The 22,137-nt window shown below is 43.8% G+C and overlaps 1 protein-coding gene across 1 annotated transcript in view; it reads right to left on the bottom strand.

Moving 5' to 3' along the window:
- The window catches only part of LMBR1 (limb development membrane protein 1), a 76,614-nt gene extending 54,948 nt beyond the window's left edge, over positions 1-21,666 (bottom strand). Inside the window, exon 1 of the mRNA XM_056857648.1 lies at positions 21,513-21,666. Within this exon, the coding sequence (XP_056713626.1) occupies positions 21,513-21,575 (63 nt within the window). The 5' untranslated portion in view covers positions 21,576-21,666. The remainder of the gene's footprint in view (positions 1-21,512) is intronic.
- Positions 21,667-22,137: the final 471 nt, after the last annotated feature.

Below are 22,137 nucleotides of genomic sequence, written 5' to 3'. Positions count from 1 at the left end.
ACAGTTGCAAGGGCCCCAGAGAGGAGGTACGGTGATAATAAATATATTTAAGATGCAAATACATTAAAGAATACTCTTAAACTTAAACAGGACCAGGTTGCAAAGATATCAGTCTGTCATTTTTAAAGAAAGGATTATTTATGAAGCCAGTGCACATTAGCACACAGTATGCACGATGGCTTTCAATCTTTCTCAGTATGCCAGCACACTTCTCAGCTCTTCTTGTCTACTCGCGTACGTCATATATGCAGACATAAGAATGCGACAACTATCCCAGACCGACAGGGGGAGGCAACACATGAAGATTAGCTGGGTTGGCACAATGGATGTGCCACACTGCAAGACAGAGCTGTGAAGGAATCTAAGTCACATCTTGGAGCGTGTCCAGAGGAGGGCGACCAGAATGGTCAAGGGTCTGGAATCCATGCCCTATGAGGAGAGACTTAGGGAGTTGGGTTTGTTTAGTTTATAGAAGAGAAGGTTGAGGGGAGAGCTTATAGCCATGTTTAAATACTTGAAGGGATGTCATGTTGATGAGGGAACTAGCTTGTTCTCTGTTGCTCCAGAGACTAGGACACGGAGTAATGGATTTAAACTAAGAGAAAAGCGATTCCACCTAAACATTAGGAAGAACTTTCTGACGGTGAGGGCTGTTCGACGGTGGAATGTGCTGCCTCAGAGGGTGGTGGAGTCCCTGTCTTTGGAGGTCTTTAAGCAGAGGCTAGATGGCCATCTGTCGGGAGTGCTTTGATTATGGGATCCTGCATGGCGGGGGGAGGGTTGGGGTCACTGGGGATGTGGGGGGAGGTAGTTGTTAATTTCCTGCATTGTGCAGGGGGTTGGACTAGATGACCCTGGTGGTCCCTTCCAACTCTATGATTCTATGATCTGTGCATCAAAATGGTTTTCTATTTGGTATTAAAATGTTTACGAACACATATGAAGCTGCCTTATACTCAGTCCGACCACCAGTCCATCAAGGTCAGTTTTGTCTACTCAGATTGGCAGCATCTCTCTAGGGTCTCAGGTAGAGGGTCTTTCACATCACCTGCTGCCTGGTCCTTTTAACTGGAGATGTCGGGGATTGAGCCTGGGACCTTCTGCATGCAAAGCAGATGCTCTACCACTGAGCCACAGCCCCTCCCCAGTTTCTTTGAAGCATTAATGTTTAGAGGTAACTGCAATGCTCCAGTTGCAAAACACAATTCAAGAAAATAAAATAAATATTCTAGGAGTAAAATACAAAAGCAATGAAGGAAAAACAATCCTGAAACATTTATGCATTGCACTTCCTATAGAAGCAATACCACCTGCCACACATATAATGCAATGGCTCGTTTTTCTGAAGAAGCAAATATCAATGAACTCACTAATGTTCCAACATAAAATTTAGATAGTCCCACACACCCTGCCAATACCATTAAACTGTGGAATTAGAAGAAAGAAAAAAAAAAAACTAGGGCTCAGGGCAGTATGTTATTTCACCCCTCCCCAGATCAATTTAAGGAAAAAAGATTCAGTTTCCATCAAAAGTTAGCAGCAGAGAGTTTGCAGTGTCAGACTGCTGCTACAACTTCCCTCAGTGACAGACAACTGAAAGAAGAGAGTGATAAACTGAACTCAGTTTTTCAACCATTTCCCCCCAATACTGATAGACCTTGTGATTTTTTAAAAAATCTTCTAACTCTTGGAACTATAAGAGGAATGCTTCATATTCTAATCCAATATTTGACTAAAACTGAAAAACGAAAAGCATATTTTTTTCTGATGAGGAAATGCAGATGTAATTCCATGAGTGGAGAATTGTCAAGGACTGTTTATCCCCTTAAACAGGGAAACACCGCAAAATAAAGAATTATTTTTCAAGGCATGTATTTCCAATATATTTCGCTTCAGGTTGGGCTATGATATGAACATTTGGTGAATTTAGCAATGCAATACTAAAGCAATAAACAGGATCAGGATGAGAAGTACGCACTGTATAAAACTGTGCCACTCTCAACCGGAGACACAGCCTGTGCATTTTGTGAAACGTGGAGTCAGTTATTTCAGATCCTAAGTAACACCGTCCAGCTGAGAAGCTGTTAAGAAGATGAAGAAGAGGAGTTCGTTTTTATATGCTGACTTTCTCTACCACTTAAGGAAGAATCAAACCAGCTTAAAATCACCTTCCCTCCTCCTCCTCACAACAGACACCCTGTGAGGTAGGTGGAGCTGAGAGAGCTCTAAGAGAGCTGTGACTAGCCCAAGGTCACCCAGCTGGCTTCATGTATAGGAGTGGGGAAACCAACCCCATTCACCAGATTAGCCTCCACCGCTCATGTGGAGGAGTGGAGAATCAAACCCGATTCTCCAGATCAGAGTCCACCGCTCCAAACCACCACTCTTAACCAGTACACCACGCTGGCTCTCCATTAAGTGCATTTTGGACCAGCCTAACCACAAACACATGCGCACACCGATTCTAGACCAGGGGTCCCCAACTTTTTTGAGCCTGTGGGCACATTTGGAATTCTGAGACAATGTGGTTGGCACAGCACAAAATGGCCAAGACAAAATGCAGGAGGTGGACCCAGCCACAAAACGGCTGCTGCAGCTCACTTTCAGTCACACATTGAAGATCCTTGTGCTATGATGGCAACTGCAATATTTTTTAAAATCTGCACAGCCAGTCAAATCCCCAATGGCCAATCTTAGAAGCCTTGCTGGGCAAACCCCCCCTTGGCCCCACCCACTTTCTAAAAACACGGCGGACAGCAGGAAAGGTGTCGGCAGGCGCCATGGCACCCACAGGCACCATGTTGGGGACCCAGTTCTAGACAATTAGTAAGGCTGACTGGCATATCTAAAATTAGGGTGAAACCAAATGACTCTGAGGAAGAAAAACACTTTGCTTTCTGAGACAGCTAAGCAGGTTCTTAAGTGTCTCACACTGATACCACACAGACGCTCCTTCGTATATAAAGACACAACTAACCCCAAAGAGGTATAAGTAGCATGCAAGGCATGTCCCCCCTAACTTGTGACTTCACAGTCCTATAATACATTATATTCATCTGTAATAAATCAGTCATTTTAGGTGCTTCAGAATCCCCTCCCATCTTGATATTTTTTAATTACTTTACAGTTTCAATAATTAAACCTTTTCAAAGTGAGAAGGTAGGAAAATGCACTACAGTTCCAAGACAGAGGGACTCAATAATCCCAAACACATACTTCAAAAGCCATGGTGTGAACTTAAATTTAACATTACAATCTATGCATTTTCACCTCACTCTTCCTCCAAGGAGCCCAGGGAAGAATTAACAGCTGTCCCCTGAAATCACATTTTGTCCTCACAAAAACCACGTGAGATAAGTTAGGATGAGTGTGCGCAGCTGGCCCATAGTCAACCCTACTTTTGTTCTACAAAGAATACACTGTTGTTGTTTCAAAATTAAAAAAAAAAAAACATAGCGTTACATTAAGCTGGAGTCGAATGCATCTTAACATGAGATCCGTTTCTCCCAAGTGCCTCATTAGTAAAGCTGCTTGTCCACGTTCAGAAAGGTTATTAAGATTACCCTAAGACCATAGCCTGATCTCGTCAGATCTCAGAAGCTAAGCAGGGTCGGCCCTGGTTAGTATTTGGATGGGAGACCACCAAGGAATACCAGGGTTGCTGTGCAGAGGAAGGCACTGGCAAACCACCTCTGTTAGTTTCTTGCCTTGAAAACCCCATAAGGGGTCGCCATAAGTCGGCGGCGACTTGACGGCACTTTACACACACAAGAGCATATTAAATTTGCAGTTTCTTTTGCCTCTGGTTTTATTAACGGTGCTTTCACTCGGATTAGCCCTTCCTAAATGCCAATGGCTGATTAGATCAAATAACTGGTCACATCAGCACTTTGTAAACCATCGCTTGTCAGCAGATGGTTCAGCTCATCTTACTGAGCTCTAGTAATTAACACACCACAAAGTGCTCCCAAAAAGGACACACCCCTTGTTCTCAGGAGGGTTTTTTTGGAGGGAAGATAATGAATACCCAGCTTGACGCCTATTTGTAGAGATACCACTTTAAAATACATTACCTACAACTAATTGACTAACATTTATTAAAACCTGATGCAAAAACACTTAGGGATTAAAAAATGGCTTTGCCAAGTTCAGTCTGACTGGAAACAGGGTTATATTTAATTCTGATAGTAATTTCAACCCAGTTAGATGAACTGCTTTAAATTAAATCAGTGTGATTTAAGACAGAATAAACTGTGCATCACTTACCCGCAGAGAAGACTGAGCTCCTTGCAGGAACATGCAGAATCCTATTTTGGTTTCCAACTGGAGCTGTTCATAACTTCATCACGGTATCTCTAAAACTACATTTTAGGACAGAACTGATCAGGGCACAAATTATGGGGAAGATATGGGGTCCATAGAATTCCACAAGCCCTGTCTTCCTCCATTTAGCCTATCCCACTGGCCCTTATGAGAGCCCACCTAATGTAGTGGTTAAAAGCAGCAGACTCTAATCTGGAGAATTGGGTTCGATTCCCCACTCCTCCACATGATAGCCTGCTGAGTGACCTTGGGCCAGTCACAGTTCTCTCCAAACTCTCTCAGCCCACGCAGAGGCGGGCAACGGCAAACCACCTCCAAACGTCTCTTGCCTTGAAAACCCTACGGGGTAGGCACAAGTCAGCTGTGACTTGACGGCACTTTCCACCACCACACTGGTCCTCATATGCCATACCCACCAACTCTTCCCATAGGAAAGTGGACAGGGAGAAGTTTTTCTCCCTCTCCCATAATACTAGAACGCAGGGTCATCTGCTGAAGCTGGAGGGTGAGAGACTCAAAACGGATAAAAGGAAATTCACAGTAGATAAAAGGAAATTCACATAAAAGGAAATTCACAGCTCACGAAAGCTCATACCCTACCAGAAAATATTTTTGTTAGTCTTTAAGGTGCTACTGGACTCTTGCCCTTTTTGACTACTGGATAAAAGGAAGTATTTTCACACAACACATAGTTAAATTGTGGAACTCCCTGCCCCAGGATGTGGTGATGGCTGCCAACTTGGATGGCTTTAAGAGGGGAATGGATGTGTTCATGAAGGAAAGGGGTATTCATGGCTACTAGTTAAAATGGATACTAGTCATGATGCATACCTATTCTCTCCAGGATCAGAGGAGCATGCCTATTATCTTAGGTGCTGTGGAACACAGGCAGGATGGTGCTGCTGCAGTCATCTTGTTTGTGGGCTTCCTAGAGGCACCTGGTTGGCCACTGTGTGAACAGACTGCTGGATCTGATGGACCTTGGTCTGTTCCAGCAGGGCTTTTCTTGTGTTCTAATCCACATTACTCATAGCATTCTGTGATTGTGGCGAGCCAGGGTTATGAGGGCATACACACAACCATCAAGAAAGTTCTTTGCAATCTTATACTTCTTCAGACTATGAATTATTTGAAGACCTACAGCCTCCTACCCAACTGCACTGGAGTGAGATAACTATGTTTGCATGAATATTGAATTTTGATTCAATATCTTGGCAGAGTAACTCTCTCCATCTGGTTGGAGTACCGAGCAACTTGAATATCTATGCGAATTAGCAGCAGATAGCTGCAGGGCAAGGAACTTCGGCACTCGGTTCTTGTTTGGTACAGGAAGAGTGCAAGAGAGTAAAGGGCAGGGTTACAACACCAAAGAATAATATAATAATTACTTAATAAAATAACAGTTATGAAGGTAGAAAGCCAGCAGGGGTCGGGGGGTATCCAGTGTGCTGCATGGAGTGTCACATGTATGATTATCTGCCTGCTGGACAGAAGTCGCGGATGTGTGCTCGGTGCAGGGAGCTCCTGGCTCTCAGGAAGCGAGGTCACTTCCTCGAGGCCAAGGTAGCTGGTATTGGAGGATTGAAAACTTTAGTCATAACAGTAGTTCTTTTAGTCTTAGGATGTGTATTGTTACCATGTATATTGCCTTTAATTAGCAAGATATGGCGTTCTGAGAGTATGGTGGAACGGAAAGCAGCGACTGCACTTATGTCTTTGCATAGTCGTGACGGCCTAAAGCCGCGGGTGTGATTTACGAGCCCCTAGCAGGGACTTGTATCACAAGGGGGGAATGTGACAGCAAGATAGATTTCCCCTGAATGTGGAGGATCCACTTAAGTAGTCTGATTTAATAGTTTGTGATAACCTCTTTTCCTTTCTATAAATGTACTGAGATGTATTAAGACAGCAAGGGAATAGCTCGTTGCTGGGCAGGATAACTCTTATGTGTGTGCTAAGGTAGTAAGGGGGAAGTCATGGAAACTCATGGTGAACGTTAACAAGAACTGGAACTGGATAGAACTGCTGGAGCTCTTAGGCTCCAGACTATGTAAAACAACCAGATAAGCACAGAATGTTGATGTGCCTCGTCAGAGTGTGGATTTTGGATAAATGTCTGTTCCCCAGTAGAATAGGGGCTCAGTGTTTTGCTTGCTAGAGTAACTGAGCCGCAGCTGCGAATAAAACTGTTTTTCTTGATAATGGTTTTGGGTCTCTCTCTCCCCCCACGAACCCTGGTTTCCGCTACATTCCTTGAGTCTCAATCCGTGGATGAGACGGTGGTGCAGGGAAGAGGGCTTTAGATTTGTAAGGAACTGGGCAACATTTTGGGACAAGCCAGGCCTATACAAAAGGGATAGGCTCCAATTGAACAAGAATGGAACCAGACTGCTGGCGCGAAATATAAAAAAGGTGGCAGAGCAGCATTTAAACTGAACCTGCGGGGAAAGCCGACAGGAGCTGAGAAGCATCCGGTTCGGGCAAACTCAATGCATATGGACAAAGGGAAAATTGCTTCAGATTGGCCACATAGGGATTACTTAGACATGAAAGGGAATGAGAAAAAAATGATGGATAGCCACTTAAAGATGCCCAAAGGCACATGCCAGGAAAGTCAAAAGAGAGAAACAGTGTGGAGGTGTTTCTATGCTAATGCTAGAAGCCTCCAAGCAAAAATGGGGGAATTAGAGTGCATGGTTTTAAGAGAAAACAGATACAGTGAGCATTACAGAAACCTGGTGGAGGGGAGAGAACCAGTGAGATACAGTCATCCCTGGTTACAAACTGTATAGAAATGACAGGGAAGGGCGTATTGGAGGGGGTGTTGCTATGTATATCAAGGAAGGCATAGTGTCTAATAAGCTAGAGACCATAAAAAGGGCACACTCGTCCACAGAATCCTTATGGGTGACGATTTCGGGACCCAAAGGAGATTTAGTACTGGGGACATTCTATCGGCCCCCTGACTAAATGGCTCAGGGTGATTTTGAGATGGAGAATGAAATTAGGGAAGCATGTAAAGGTAATGAAATAGTAATAATGGGAGACTTCAACTTCCCTCATATTGATTGGATAAATGTATGCTCCAGTCAAGCCAGAGTGTCAAGGGCCATTTCAGTCCCATCACCAGGCCTGAAACTATATTGTAAAGGATCCAAATAATTTATCAAAAAATTATCAAATTTATCCAAATTATAATTTATAAATTTATAATTTATCAAATATATCCAATTAATTTATCAAATAATTTAGGGGAGAGGCTGTGGCTCAGTGGTCCCAGGTTCAATCCCCGGCATCTCCAGTTAAAGGGACTAGGCAAGCAGGTGATGTGAAAGACCTCTGCCTGAGACCATGGAGAGCCGCTGCCGGTCTGAGTAGACAATACTGACTTTGATGGACCAAGGGTCCGATTCAGTAGAAAGCTTCGTGTATAATTTTCACATCAGAATATTTTGTTGCGTGATATAAAAATAAATATACCTGAAGCTGTTGGCATTACTTGATTATTTATAAACTTATAACTTATCACCATTCAATGGTGGTGGACACATTCATTTTAATTAAACAATGAAGGCTGAAAAAAGAGTCTGGCTCCTACATTTCTGGACTGACTCCTAGAGCCAAAGGAGATTTGTGAAGGCCTGTTTTAATCTCCCTTCTCAGCACCTAGGTTATTCCAGGGGGGTGGGAAGACTGTCCCTTGAGTTTTCTAGATTACTGACATTTGTATTTTTTCCATTTTCCTTTTGTATTTTTTTTTACTTCCCAAATGGCAAAAGCTGTGATACATTGGATACAGTAGTTTGCAGCTGTCTCAGTAAGTATTGGGTATATTTGCAATTTTGCCCGTGGAAAACTAAAGCTTATATACTTTTAAATGTAATGGCTATATTTTAGGACTTGGAATTTATTATATACCACAGCAGCAATGCCTTGCTTAAACAGTCACTCCTGCTTCACAACGGTACAACACACATTAAAAGGTTTGCAACCATTTTTCTCATTTCCCCAAATTGAAAGCAATAAATATAATTGCAATTAGCCATCTTTCTTTTATACAGCAGATGGCAATAGGCTTATTCTAGTGCTCAAGTGTTCTCAAAAGGAAATGCTTGTGTCCTTCAAAGCCATTTGGCAACTAAACAAAACACTAATAGCTACATGCAGACAGATTTCAAGCATCATAAATAAAGATGTGCGGCACAAAGATTTCAGCAAAGAACAAGCACCAAATCAAAATTCAATTTTAATTTGCATTCATTGATGCCTCAACCACTAGAAAAAGGAACTGGGGGTCCATTTTCATTTCGGAATGGCTTTAATGACAATTAAAGAGGTACAGAAGAAGCCTCAACAATTTATTCCATATGACAATAGTCACCTTTCTCAAGGCCGTAACAGGATGTCTTAAAAAAAAACACAATATATTTGATGTTGGTATGCATCCAACTAACTGAAAAATGTTTAGCAATTTACACACTGCAGGAGATTACAGAGCCAGCATAAGACCAAGCTGGGAACCCACAGTGAAAAAATACCTTAAGCCATAAACTGATTCGCTAGCCTTAGACAAACCTAGGGTTGCCAGGTCCCTCTTCGCTACTGGCGGGAGGTTTTTGGGGCGGAGCCTGAGGAGGGAGGGGTTTGGGGAGGGAAGGGACTTTAATGCCATAGAGTCCAATTGCCAAAGCGGCCATTTTCTCCAAGTGAACTGCTCTCTATTGGCTGGGGATCAGTTGTAATAGCAGGAAATCTCCACCTATTACCTGGAGGTTGGCAACCCTACACCAACCCCATGATCAGCCTCAACCTACCTCTAAAATGAGGGAAACGGACCACTTTACAGGAGTGTCAGGATTAGGGTGATGTAAAAGAAGAGTTTTTAACACTAAATATGTTCTCAAAATTATCTCTTTGAGCTGGGTCCAACAGAGGATAGGGCTATCCATGGCTACTAGTCAAAATGGATACTAGTCATGATGCATACCTATTCTATCCAGTATCAGAGGAGCATGCCTATTATATTAGATGCTGTGGAACACAGGCAGGACAATGCTGCTGCAGTCATCTTGTTTGTGGGCTTCCTAGAGGCACCTGGTTGGCCACGATGTGAACAGACTGCTGGACTTGATGGGCCTTGGTTTGATACAGCATGGCTTTTCTTAAAGAGACAATGCAAAGCCACCTCCTCCCTCTGCCCACCATCCTGAACACATTTTCTGGCCTTGGGGGAGAGGGGAAGCACCCTTTACCTCCTTCTCGGGCCTGGACATGGTGTAATGAAGAGACAGCCGGGTCTGGAAAAGCAACCCAGGTCCTACAGCTTGTGTCCCAGCCAGGGCCTCGGTGAAGAACTAGGGATAAATGGGGGAAAACTCATCCTTCACCTCCTTGGTATCTCACCTGGGCTTTGCAGTGCATCAGTCCGGTTTGTCTGCTTGGGGAGTAGACAAAGGGAATGCAGTGGGGGGAAAGACTAGAAAACGAAATGCCTCTCTCCTCCCAAACCTGAACTGCCTTTACACAGGAACAGAAGAAAAAAGCGGGGAATGAAACCCAACCTAGAAAACAGAAGCTGGGTAAAATGTGTGCAGTTATCAACCTGATAAAACATTTTATATGGGAGACATATACAGCCCAGTATAACAACCTGAGACAATCTTACCAGATGTTTGTACAATTGGTAATATTTTATACAACCTATATACATGCCTTGTCTGATATATTGTCTGTAAATGTATATATATCTGTAAATGTGTATTTGTTTTACATGGGTTTCAATTGACCACTGAGGAAGGCCAAACAGGCCGATACGCGTCTGGCATGTGGTTATAGATATCAACCTTAGGAAATGCCATTGTGCTGTTTTAACATTTTTAAATAATTTTTATCTTGACATAGCGCTTTAAATAAATTATATTTTCATTATCTATATATTTTATTTATCCCACCCAACCTTGGCTACCCAGCTTCTGCCTTTACACATGGGGAAAGTAGGCAGTTGCTGAGGACAGGGCTTGACAAATCCCAGCCCCATGGCATCTGCAAATACCATTGTGGCACCGGGTATTTTACTGGAGCGTCTCTCAGCAATCCTCAGTGGAAGTATAAAAGTTATTCATCATTTAATATCTTAATATATTGTTTTACTGTGTGATGAAAAAATTCATGTGCGTAAAGCTCTTGTCACTGCTTATGTTAACTTTATACCATTCAAAGGTGGTAGGTGATTTCTTAACCAGCTGCTTTCTATACTGGCTCCAACATTCAATTAAATGAAACTTTAAAAAACAATAATGAAGATAATGAGAAACTGGGGAGCCGATATGTTAGGATTAGGATTTCGTTGTAGTGACAACGAAATTATCCACATATTAATATATATACTACAATACTTTACAAAAGCCTGTACACATGAACACTTGAAGCTGCCTTCTACTGAATCAGACCCTTGATTCTTCAAAGTCAGTATGTCTACTCAGGCCAACAGTGGCTCTCCAGGGTCTCAGGCAGGGGTCTTTCACATCACATACTTGCCTAGTCCCAGTGGCGGATCTACTATGAAACTAATGAAGCTTAAGCTTCAGGGCCCCTAATCCCAGAGGGGCCCCAAAGCAACTTTTTTTTTAATGAGTGAATTTTTCAACAAAATTGATGGAGTTTTTTTTAAGTGTTTGTTATTAAAATGTGGCTATTTTAGTGATTGAATCATAAGCCAGTGGGTTGAAGTACTTAATATTGACCTTAGAATATACTCTAATACCCATTTCATATGGCCTGCCCTATTGTTGCTGGTTGCAAAGGCCCCCCCACCCCCCGCAAAAGTTCAAGCTTCAGGGTCCAAAAAAAGTAGGTCCGCCACTGCCTAGTCCCTTTAACTGGAGATTCCGGGGATTGAACCTGGGACCTTCTGCATGCCAAGCATGCCAAGCAGATGCTATACCACCGAGCCAATAACAATAAAATCACAATAAACTACTAAAAGAGTTTACGATTCGTTTACGTGGATATCAATACAGTAATTAGAAAATATGTTCATTAAAATACAAAACTTGAAGGCTGAAAAATCAGTCTGGCACCTAAATTTTTGGGCTGGCTCCTAGAGACAAAGAAAATTTGTCAAAAGCCTGGCTGAGGAAGCCAGGCTTTAAGGGACACCAACTTAGATGAACGTTTATTTACTTCATTTACACCCCGCCATTCTCTTCAACAAGGACCAAAAGCAGCTTACATAGTTCTCTCTTCCATTTTAGGCTCACAACAACTCTGTGAGGTAGGTTAGGTTAGATTGTATGACTGGACCAAGGTTAACCCAGTAAACTTCCATGGCAGAGTGAGGATTTGAGCCTTGGTTTCCCAGATCCTAGTCTGGCAAACAAACCAATGTGGTGCCAGTGTGGTGTAGTGGTTAAGAGCGGTGGTTCGGAGCAGTGGACTCTGATCTGGAGAACCAGGTTTGATTCCCGACTCCTCCACATGTATGACGGAGGCTAATCTGGCGAACCAGATTTGTTTCCCCACTACTCCACATGAAGCCAGCTGGGACACCTTGGGCTAGTCATAGCTCTCTTAGAGCTCTCTCAGCGTCTCCTACCTCACAGGGTGTCTGTTGTGGGGAGGGGAAGGAAAGGTGATTGTAAGCCAGTTTGATTCTTCCTTATGTGATAGAGAAAGCTGGCATATAAAAACCAACTCTTATTATTATTTTAAAAATATATTAATATGCTCTCTTACATGCCAAACTATTGAATATTGTGCTTGCAAAACAGCACATCATTTCAGCAGTTGAGTTATAATTATTTATTTTCCAATGTGGAGCATGGCAGTATATGCAAATTCAGCTAAAATGTGTCAGCTAAAATGTGTCACAGTGTTGCTTCACAAAAACACCACCTGCGTTCTTCATAGTGAATGGGAAGGGGGGGTAACCAAAGTCACAGTTCACCTGGAGCACCAAAACCCCTGGGGTTGGCTCTGCCTTTACACAGTGCTTATCAGTCTTTTGTTTAAAAGCTGCAGATCACAGGTGTTACATTTCACATGCCGATAGCACTGCTGACTTCATAAACTAAGCCCCCTCATCTCCACCTTCCAGTCACTACTAAGTTTTAAAGAGAGTTGTCAAGCTGTTATTTAAAAAGCTGCTTAAGTAAAGCATTCATTGTAAATGTTTTCTTCACATTTATAACTCTTTCTACCTCTTCCTTGCATTTCTCGTTCTTCCGTTCAGACAGATTTCTTTCCACATGTGCCTGTTGCTAGGCAGAAGCATATCCTCCTAAAAGCTCTTTCCCCCATAAAATACAGACACGCTCATTCTAAATTATATTCTCTGCACATGCAACTCTACAGCAGAGAGCTGTAATCTGCAATTGTGATGTCACTGCCACGAATTTCCTGTCATAACAAGAACTGAGCAGTTCTATTAAGGACAACATATGAAACCAGCAGGGACACCACAAGCTGCTCTTCTCTGCCATTTGTGCCTGGAACATCAGGGGAGGCATCTTAGAGAAGCTACAACCTCAATTACTGCTCCAGACTACAGAATAACAGCTTTCATGGGGTATCTATAAATAATTCTTTACGCCTCTATTAAAATTGGGGAGGGGCCGTGGCTCAGTGGTAGAGCATCTGCTTGGCAGGCAGAAGGTCCCAGGTTCAGTTCCCAGCCATCTCCAGTTAAAGGAACTAGGCAAGTAGGTGATGGGAAAGACCTCCACCTGAGACCCTGGACAGCCGCTGCCGGTCTGAGTAGACAATACTGACTCTGATGGGCCAAGGCAGTATAAGGCAGCTTCACATGTGTTCATGTGTTCAAATTCAATATCACAATAGGGACAGAAAGGAGAAACACTATGATTGCTCCCCAAATTATACTGCAAGGACTGGGAACGCAATACGTGCTTAAATTTTTTACTCCTTGTACTTTATTTTAATTATACTTCCATGCTCTAAGAAAAAAAATATTTCTAAATCTAAACATACAGGGCCACATCTGAATGAAGGTTAGCATCAAACAAATTAAACCCTTCACAGAGTAAGCTATTCATAAAACTTGCCTCCAGTACAAAACTGCACCCATACATCTCTCAGCTGGCATAAGGATCAACCGTTGTAACTCATCAAAATTTATCCCAATGCATTGATTTTTTGTACTTTTAGCGTGACATTTTTATTAGACACTGCAAATGTGTTGGAGCCAGCACAGCCACTGCTTCTTATTAGCAGCTATAAGGGGGGAAATTGATAAAACGGGGGGGAGGGATTAAATTCAAATAATTATTTTATCTGCAAAACATAACCTCATGTAGACTATACCTACTCCAAAGCAGGTTTCACCACTAAAATACATTAGTCTATTCTTTTGATTCTTACTCTCCAAGACAATGAATCTGTGTAGCAGTTATAGTGCGGGAGTTGGACAAGAGTTTCCACATACAAATGTCTGCTCATCTTGGAGGTGACCTTGGAACAATTTACCACGCTGCACAGAACAGAGGGGGTGATAACCAAGTTATGCCACCCTAAGCTCCTTGGAGAAAGGGCAAGAGACAAGCAACATTTCCAGCATACTAACTGCTCATCCTCGTCACTCTTAATCACAAACAGTAACACAGAAATGAAGAAGGTAGGGGCAGAAAACTTTCCATTGCTTTCTTCTTCCATAGAATATTTGGAAGTTACATCAGTGTTACATAAAATTAACAAATTGATTCCATTGCAATCAATATTAGGCAAACCTGGCAGTTTCAACCTTGTCACGTTTTTTCAAAGAAATTAACATAGAAGGAAGGGGAAATTGGTGCTTCTGAGCACTTGTGAATCATGTTATGTTGGAGGGGAAAACTGCCTTGCTGCTCCCTTCCCCAGTACAGAACAAATTATTAAAGATTCTGGCAACCTTAAAGCTCATGGGAAAATTAAAAGACTCCCTCTTGATTAAATATAACCATATACAGACTACATACCCCCGACATTCTGACATCACTAAAAACACATTGTACTCTATTCATTTTACTGTTGTTATCCAGGACAATGAGTCAGTGTGTACTTCCTCCGGCTCTAATTCATTTCAGCTGTTCTCACCAAGGCCGTTAAGGTGCAAAGGAGAAAGAGATGCTAAAAAGCATCCCGGACTGGGGAGGGAAATCAGGGATTTAGGATGCATGGCATGAGGCACACATTCCCCAACCCCGGTTCCCACCCCCTGTACTCCACTAATCAGGAAAGAATAAGTAAAGTTGCTTCACTTCTGTGTAGCTCGAATTCAAGGCTGGATGGGTATAGCTTCTGCTCATCTTGGCTTGAACTTCAGCATAGGGCTGTTGATTCGGTTTGGTCCGAACCGAAAAACAGCCGAATTTCCCATAATTCGGCGGTTTTTCGGTTCGGACAAACCGAACTCAAAAAGGGTACTTTCACTCATGTTCGCCCCTGGTCTGTTTCGGTTGTTCCCTGGAGTTACGCCTGAGTTTTCCATCCATTAGAGATGACCTCGCTGCCAGCCCTCACAAATCCCAGGACTTCCCATTCCTCCATTAACCCAATTGTTCCATCTCCCCTGAACCCAGCCTGGGTGAAATCCCCATGCATAAGGCAAAGTGCGGGACACAGAAGCTTGGGGGAGTGACATTTCTCTCACAGACAGCACTACAGCCAATTACAAAGCAGTGTATCAAGGGAGGCATTAAAATGCTTCCTCAAAGTTCTTCCTGAACAGAAGAAAGGACTTTAGAAACGAGCCTTGGATGTCCCCCCCCCCCCGTTCCTTTTAGAGAGCTCCACTTTAAAAAAAATGCCTTTTTATGTGGCAATTGGGTTTCCAGGAGGGGGGATGGGACTTTTCTCTCATAGTAAGCACTACAGCCAATTACAAAGCAGCCTTTCAAGGGGAAAGGGCTCATATACTTCCTGATTTGAGCTTGGAGACTGTGAGGCATAGATTCCCAACAAGAAAGCGTGGGTCCAGTGAGCAACAAACCTCAGGTAAAACTCCCATGCATAAACAACCTTATTTCATAATTAGATGAGCAGGAACTGACTCACCCCAGAGAGCTCCATAGTGTCACAAGATTGTACAATGAAATGGAATTTCCCAGTTATTTATTGTCTTTCCCTTCCCACCCCCCAAGGGCCCCCAAGCGCTAATTACCAATCATGCTGCATCAAGTTCATAATTAAGCAGGCATCTGAGTTCTGAAAATCAAGCATTCCGACGCCTGCTGACTGAGCCATTAACTCACTTGGATTTCCCAAATGCAAGTCCAATATTTCAGTAATGGAGTACACAGACTTTGCACTGAAGAAAATCAAGCAATATTATAAAACCACCACACTTTCACTTTAGTAAAAATCCTCCTACTCAGGTGCACTACAGTATTTGTTAGAACTGTGTTTTTGTACTTCAGCTCTGCTAGAAAGCAAGCAGAGGGAGAAAAGTTGTCTCATGTAAGGAGTGATCAAGAGCAGCAGCTTCAAAAGCACACATGAACATTAAAAATAGATCTATATTCCACAGCACCTTTGAATGTTCTATTCCTGCGAACCGGCACAGCTTGTTCTATAGGTTACAATGCAAGATGGAACAGCACAACAGTCCTAACATATGTTACTCAAATGTACAGACTGTTTCCTGTTGGTACTTAAGACGATCGTTGCAGCTTCAAGAAACTACCATAGACAAGACAGAAATCCCTTCAGGAGACAAGAACTCAGCAGGCAGAAACCATCAGGCAGTAAATCCCTGGAAAGATCCTGGATCATAGCAGCAACTTATACTCCACCCAGAAGCACCTTGTATTGGCTGAGCAGGACAGAAAATGTGTTAGTTGATGGGAAGCAAGCACAATTTATACATGGCTACAAGTACTGAACGTTATGCTTCAGCAAAGATCTTGTTTGCCTGATGGCGCTGCTGGGTGCTTTCATGCGTGCTCTAGTCAAAACACTAATGTTCGCTCTTGGCTCTGAGACAATGGAACACAAATAAACTGTGGAGCAGAGAATGGTTTGAAAAAATTAAAGTACCATACTGCAGACACTTATTATCCAAGGGGTTTTTTGAGGGGGGGTTTTTTAATGGAAGTTGTGCCTTATGCAAGGCTGTATATCAGAAAGTCACAAGATGAACTTTCATTTAACAAAAAGAGCAAAGTTACAGCACAAGGAAGTTGAGAACAGACCCCTAGTTGTTCACAACTTAGCATAATGAAACAAATATCAGATAGACAAGCAAAACAAGAAAAGCTATAACAATTACAAAACCAAAGAGCCATAAGATCATCTGGTCCGCCTCTCTTCCATTGTGTATGAAATAAGTGAACAGGGTGTCCAATGCCATAGAAACCAGCATGATTCCAAAAACAATGTAACAAATCAATGAAGCATACCAGGTTACCAAAAGCTTCCCAGAACACTCATTTTACCCAGCTAATTATATTGCATGAGTAAAATTAATGAGAGACTAATGTTGGGGATGTTGGTTGGAATAAAACTACCACAAAATTCTGAGTGAAACGTTACCTAATCCATTTCTGATTAAAAGAGCATTCCACTCTGGCAGAGGAGCTATGATCTCCCAAGATACTGTGAAATGGAGATTATGGAGTACTGTGGGGGAAAGGTGGTAACCAAACACTTCATCATTCTGATTCAGGTCACACTTAGTTTGGACAGGGGATCAAATATATTTAAGGAAGAAAAAAACAACAAGCTGCCATACTTACCTAATGAATTTACAAGGTGATAGCAAGTATCCCAGTATACATAATACATCCACTGACCAAAAAGAGGCAAAAAGTGTAGGACTGTATTGAGGGGGACAGGGGACTACAGATTATGAAATATGCACTTTCATTATTGAATATGAGTTCAGTGGGTCTTCAGATACAAAATACAACATAGGGGGGTGAGCAGAAGCATAATTAATTCATGTTTCCACTTTTCAGTATACACAGTATGGTAGAAAGAGGAAACTGGCACATCATGGGGGAGTCGCATGAACTCCAGTTGAGTGTGCACGCACCTGTCTCTGGGAAAATGTGCCCATTCCCTTTTGGACATTATAATATGATTTTAAATTTAGGGACATAGTTACACAATACTCTATGCATCTGATCGTCCTGCACAAAGCAACTAGAGTGATAGTGAAGAATGTAAAACAGAAGAAGCAGAATGGCAAGGGCTGGTATGGGGCAGCAGCGCAAAAGTACTTGGTACTATAAAGTGCCATGGGGGGGCTGAACAGAGAGCCCTCGTCACATTGATATGTGTATACAACTACAATAGAGGATATACATAAGCTAGGCATATTACCTACTTTTAAGAGTGGCAACTACGCTGTCAGAAAAAAGAATTGTGAATAGTATAAGCTCTGTGCCTTTTCCCGCTAGATGAGATAGGAAGGTGTGCAAAGCAACATGATCTGGTGTACACCATGATGTCATGTACTCCTTTGTGGGAGTGGACACATGAGAATAGTACACAATTATCTATAAAGGGGTCATACTGACAGTAAGTACACTGTTTTTGAGTAGACATTAGAATGACAGACAAGTTAGACAGCACCCTTACTGTACACCAGGAATTAACTAATGTTAGAGATGTGAAGGCCTGGGGGGGGGGGGAAGGAAAAATTGGGGGAAAAATTTTTTTTCCAAAGTCTTTTTTTTCCCCAGTTGTTCCAATGGAAAAATTCAAAATTTTAGAAAGTACTGAAAAAAATCCCTATGAAATATTTTCTCTTTTTGAAGGAGTGACACGCTGTACACACATAAAGCTTTTGAAGAACACTGCATTTAAAGGCATGTCATTTAATCTCAAGTGTTGCCAGAAAATATGGATACTAAGCATTTTTGCCCAAATAATGTTTTACTACATTTGTACACTGTAAAACTGTTTTACTATACAATGTAAATGCTTAAGACTCAGTCAATGGGCAACAAAGTTTGATGATGACATTTGTATACTTTCCTTCTTTAAACAGTGCAGGGCAGCATAAAAATGGTTTCCCCCATTTTAAGAGCCTGGTTCAAGGTCACACAGCAAGTTTTATGGATAAGCCTGGGTATCCCCTTGTCCAATTCTAAGGCACTGTCTACAATAGGGGTGTCAAACATAAGGTCCGCGGGCCAAATCTGGCCCGGGAGCAACCCACACCCCTACTCTTGATTTGGGCTGGCGAGGCATGCCCCGGCCTGTCCAAGTGGCATTTCTGTCATATCCGGCCCTCGTAACAATTGAGTTTGACACCCCTGGTCTACAGCATCACACCTGCTCTCATAGCAAGAGATCAAGGCTAGCCCTGCAGTAAGGGGGAGATAGGTGGCTAATGGTCATTGACAGTTAAATGGCACTAAACCCTACTAAATTAATGTCTTTCCTGGGAAAAGAAATAAATGAGAAAAATAAAACTCAGACACTGAAGTGTCTCTTATTTACAGAACCCCGTACATGTCTATTCTGACATCCCACTATGCTCTGTGCTGCTCAATGGCACTAAATCCTATTAAATTCATGTCTTACCAGGGAAAAGAGATAAAATAGAAAAATAAAACTCAGGCACTGAAGGGGAGAGGGGTCGTGGCTCAGTGGCAGAGCATCTGCTTGGCATGCAGAAGATCCCAGGTTCAATCCCCAGCATCTCCAGTTAAAGGGACTAGGCAAGTAGGTGATGTGAAAGACCTCGGCCTGAGACCCTGGAGAGCCGCTGCCAGTCTGAGTAGACAATACTGACTTTGATGGACCAAGGGTCTGATTCAGTATATGGCAGCTTCATGTGTTCATATGTCTTGATCTACTGTTATTTACAGAACAACCCCGTGCACGTCTATTCAGAAGTCCCACTATGCTCTGTGGTGCTCAATGGCACTAAAGCCTATTGAATTCTTGTCTTACCTGGGAACAGAAACAAAAGAGAAAAATAAAACTGAAGCACTGAAGAGTCTTGATCTACTCTTATTATCAGAACAACCCCCTGCATGTCTATTCAGAAGTCCTACTACGCTCTGTGGTGTTCACTCTCAGTGCACAAGACTACCTGTGCACAAGACTGCATCCTTGGAGATAACATCTTGGCCACTGATCCCTACAATAGTTGGCACATAGTTTTTACAAACGTGGTTGTCAGTTTGGGCTGCTTTTCTTGCTTTTTACCGCACAAGGCAGCACTGCTAGGCACAGGCCAAGCAGCACCCAAAGTCTTCCTTGCAAGTAAACATGCATACGGGGCGCCACCATGCCCATTTTTCCTGGGGCAGTGTGCGACTTCCCGCACTGAGGCCAGTTATTCATGGGAGGTTTCACCTTGGAGTTTTTGCCTCTCTAGATGCACATTTTTCTCATACAAATTCTCCTCAACAATAAGCCCCCACGCAGAATTTTGAGAATTCTAATAGGGAAAATGTGCATCTAGAGAGCGGCAAATCCAAGGCAAAAACTCCCAGGCATAAGTGTGCATTGCATTTTCTGGTCTCTTAAGTGCACATTTTCCCCTTCCGAATCCTCAAAACTCAAAAAACAAGCTCCCATGCAGAGTTTTGAGGATTCAGATGGGGGGGGATGTGAATCTAGTGCCATCAAGTCGCTTCTGACTCATGGCGACCCTATGAATCAGTGTCCTCCCAAAAGTCCTATATTTAACAGCCTTGCTCAGGTCTTGCAAATTGAGGGCTGCGGCTTCCTTGTTGGGTCTTCCTCTTTTCCTGCTGCCCTCAACTTTTCCTAGCATGACTGTCTTTTCCAGTGACTCTCACAATGTGATCAAAATGCGATAGCTTCAGTTTAGTCATATTAGCTTCTAGGGTCAGTTCAGGCTTGATTTGATCTATAACCCACTGGTTTTGGGGTTTTTTTTGGCAGTCCAGGGTATCCGTACCACTCTCTTCCAACCCCACATTTCAAAGAAGTCTACTTTCTTCCTATCAGCTTTCTTCAATGTCCAGCTTTCACACCCATACAGTGAATACGATGGCATGAGTTAACTTGATCTTGGTGGCCAGTGACACACATCCTTACACTTCAGAGTCTTTTCTAGCTCCTTCATGGCTGCCCTTCCCAGGGGGTTACCGCACTTTGTATTCCCAGCGATGCATTAAGAGTTTGAAAATGTTATAAAAAACATCGCTTTAAAAGGGTTTTTGGATACCACGGCTTATAAACGGTTGGAAGACCATCACAGCGAAAGGGGCCAAACAAAGTGCGAACAGTATTTTTTATAATGTTTTCAAACTCCTAATACATCGCTGGGAATACAAGTGCGGTAACCCCGCCTTCATCCCCTTCTGATTTCTTGGCTGGTGATTTTTTGGTTGGTGATGGAGCCAAGGAGTGTGCATGTGTGTGTGTGTTAAGTGCAGTCAAGTCGCTTCCGACTCATGGCGACCCTATGAATGAAAGTCCTCTAAAATGTCCTATCCTTGACAGCCTTGCTCAGACCTTGCAAATTGAAGGCTGTGGCTTCCTTGATTGAGTCAGTCCATCTCTTGTTGGGTCTTCCTCTTTTCCTGCTGCCCTCAACTTTTACTAGCATGACTGTCTTTCCCAGTCGTCTCATGACATGACCAAAATACGACAGCCTCAGTTTAGTCATTTTAGCTTCTAGGGTCATTTCAGGCTTGATTTGATCTATAACCCGCTGATTTGTTTTGTTTTTTTGGCAGTCCACGGAATCCGTAACACTCTCCTCTAACACCACATTTCGAAGGAATCTATTTTCTTCCTATCCGCTTTCTTCCCTGTCCAGCTTTCACACCCATACATAGTAATAGGGAATACGATGGCATGAATTAATCTAGTCTTGGTGGCCAGGGACACATCCTTACACTTCAAAATCTTTTCTAGCTCCTTCATGGCTGCCCTTCCCAGTCTCCATCTCCTTCTGATTTCTTGGCTGCAGCCTCCCTTTTGGTTGATGGTGGAGCCAAGGAACAGAAAGTCTTGAGCCATTTCAATTCCCTCACGCATCTAGAGAGCGGCAAATCCGAGGCAAAACCTCCCAGGCGTCAACGGCCACCGCTCCTGGCGCTCCTCGGGCCGCCTGTCTGCACCTGAGGGCGGAGCTCGGGGAGCAAATGCGGACTAACGTGGTGGAGGCGGCCGGGGGAGGAGAGGCGAGGGGGCGGCGGCGACACCTCCCCCCCACCGCGGGGGGGTGGGCAAGGGGGGCCGGAAGGGAGGCGGCTACGCACCGTGTACTCCCGCACTTGGCTGTGGAAGTTCTGCTCGCGGATGGTCACCTCGTCAGCGTCCATCCTCCCGCCACCGCCGCCTCGCAGCCCCCTCAGGCAATGGCGGCCGCTCCGCTCCCACCTGCCTCCCAGACGGCGGGCGGGGGACCATGGCCCGGGGGGGCAGCGACCCCCCCCCTGGCAGGAAAGGAGACGAGGGCCCGGGGTGGGGAGCGCGGAGGGGGCCGCCAAGACAACGACAATAACGACAATAACGACAACAACCGCCTGAAACCCCGCCCTCTCACGCCGCCCTGCGGTTGGAGGGGGCGGGCCCGCTAGGCCCGGCCTCTCGGTAGGCCCTTCGTGCGAAAAAGGAGGGGGGGACGGGGCGCCTGCGCAGAAGCCGGCAGCACAAGGCGGGGTTTGAGCGCGCCGCGGAGAGGAGGGCTCCGAGACCACAGGGCCCCAGAGGCGGGATTAAAGTAGGGGGCGTGGCCATCCCCTTCTCGGCTTCTTGACAGTTCGGGGCCAATGGAACGGGAGGCTTGAGCTTGGGAGGGCGGGGCTGTGGAGGGAAGGAGGCGTGGTTAGGAGCGCGTCTTAGAATGGTTCTAAGAGAGGCGGGGCCGCAAAATGCAAAATA

The sequence above is a fragment of the Euleptes europaea genome, chromosome 11, assembly GCF_029931775.1.
Source record: "Euleptes europaea isolate rEulEur1 chromosome 11, rEulEur1.hap1, whole genome shotgun sequence".
NCBI lineage: Eukaryota > Metazoa > Chordata > Lepidosauria > Squamata > Sphaerodactylidae > Euleptes > Euleptes europaea.
The sequence above is the reverse complement of the archived record's forward strand: the minus strand, read 5'-3'. Positions and strand labels throughout refer to the sequence as shown.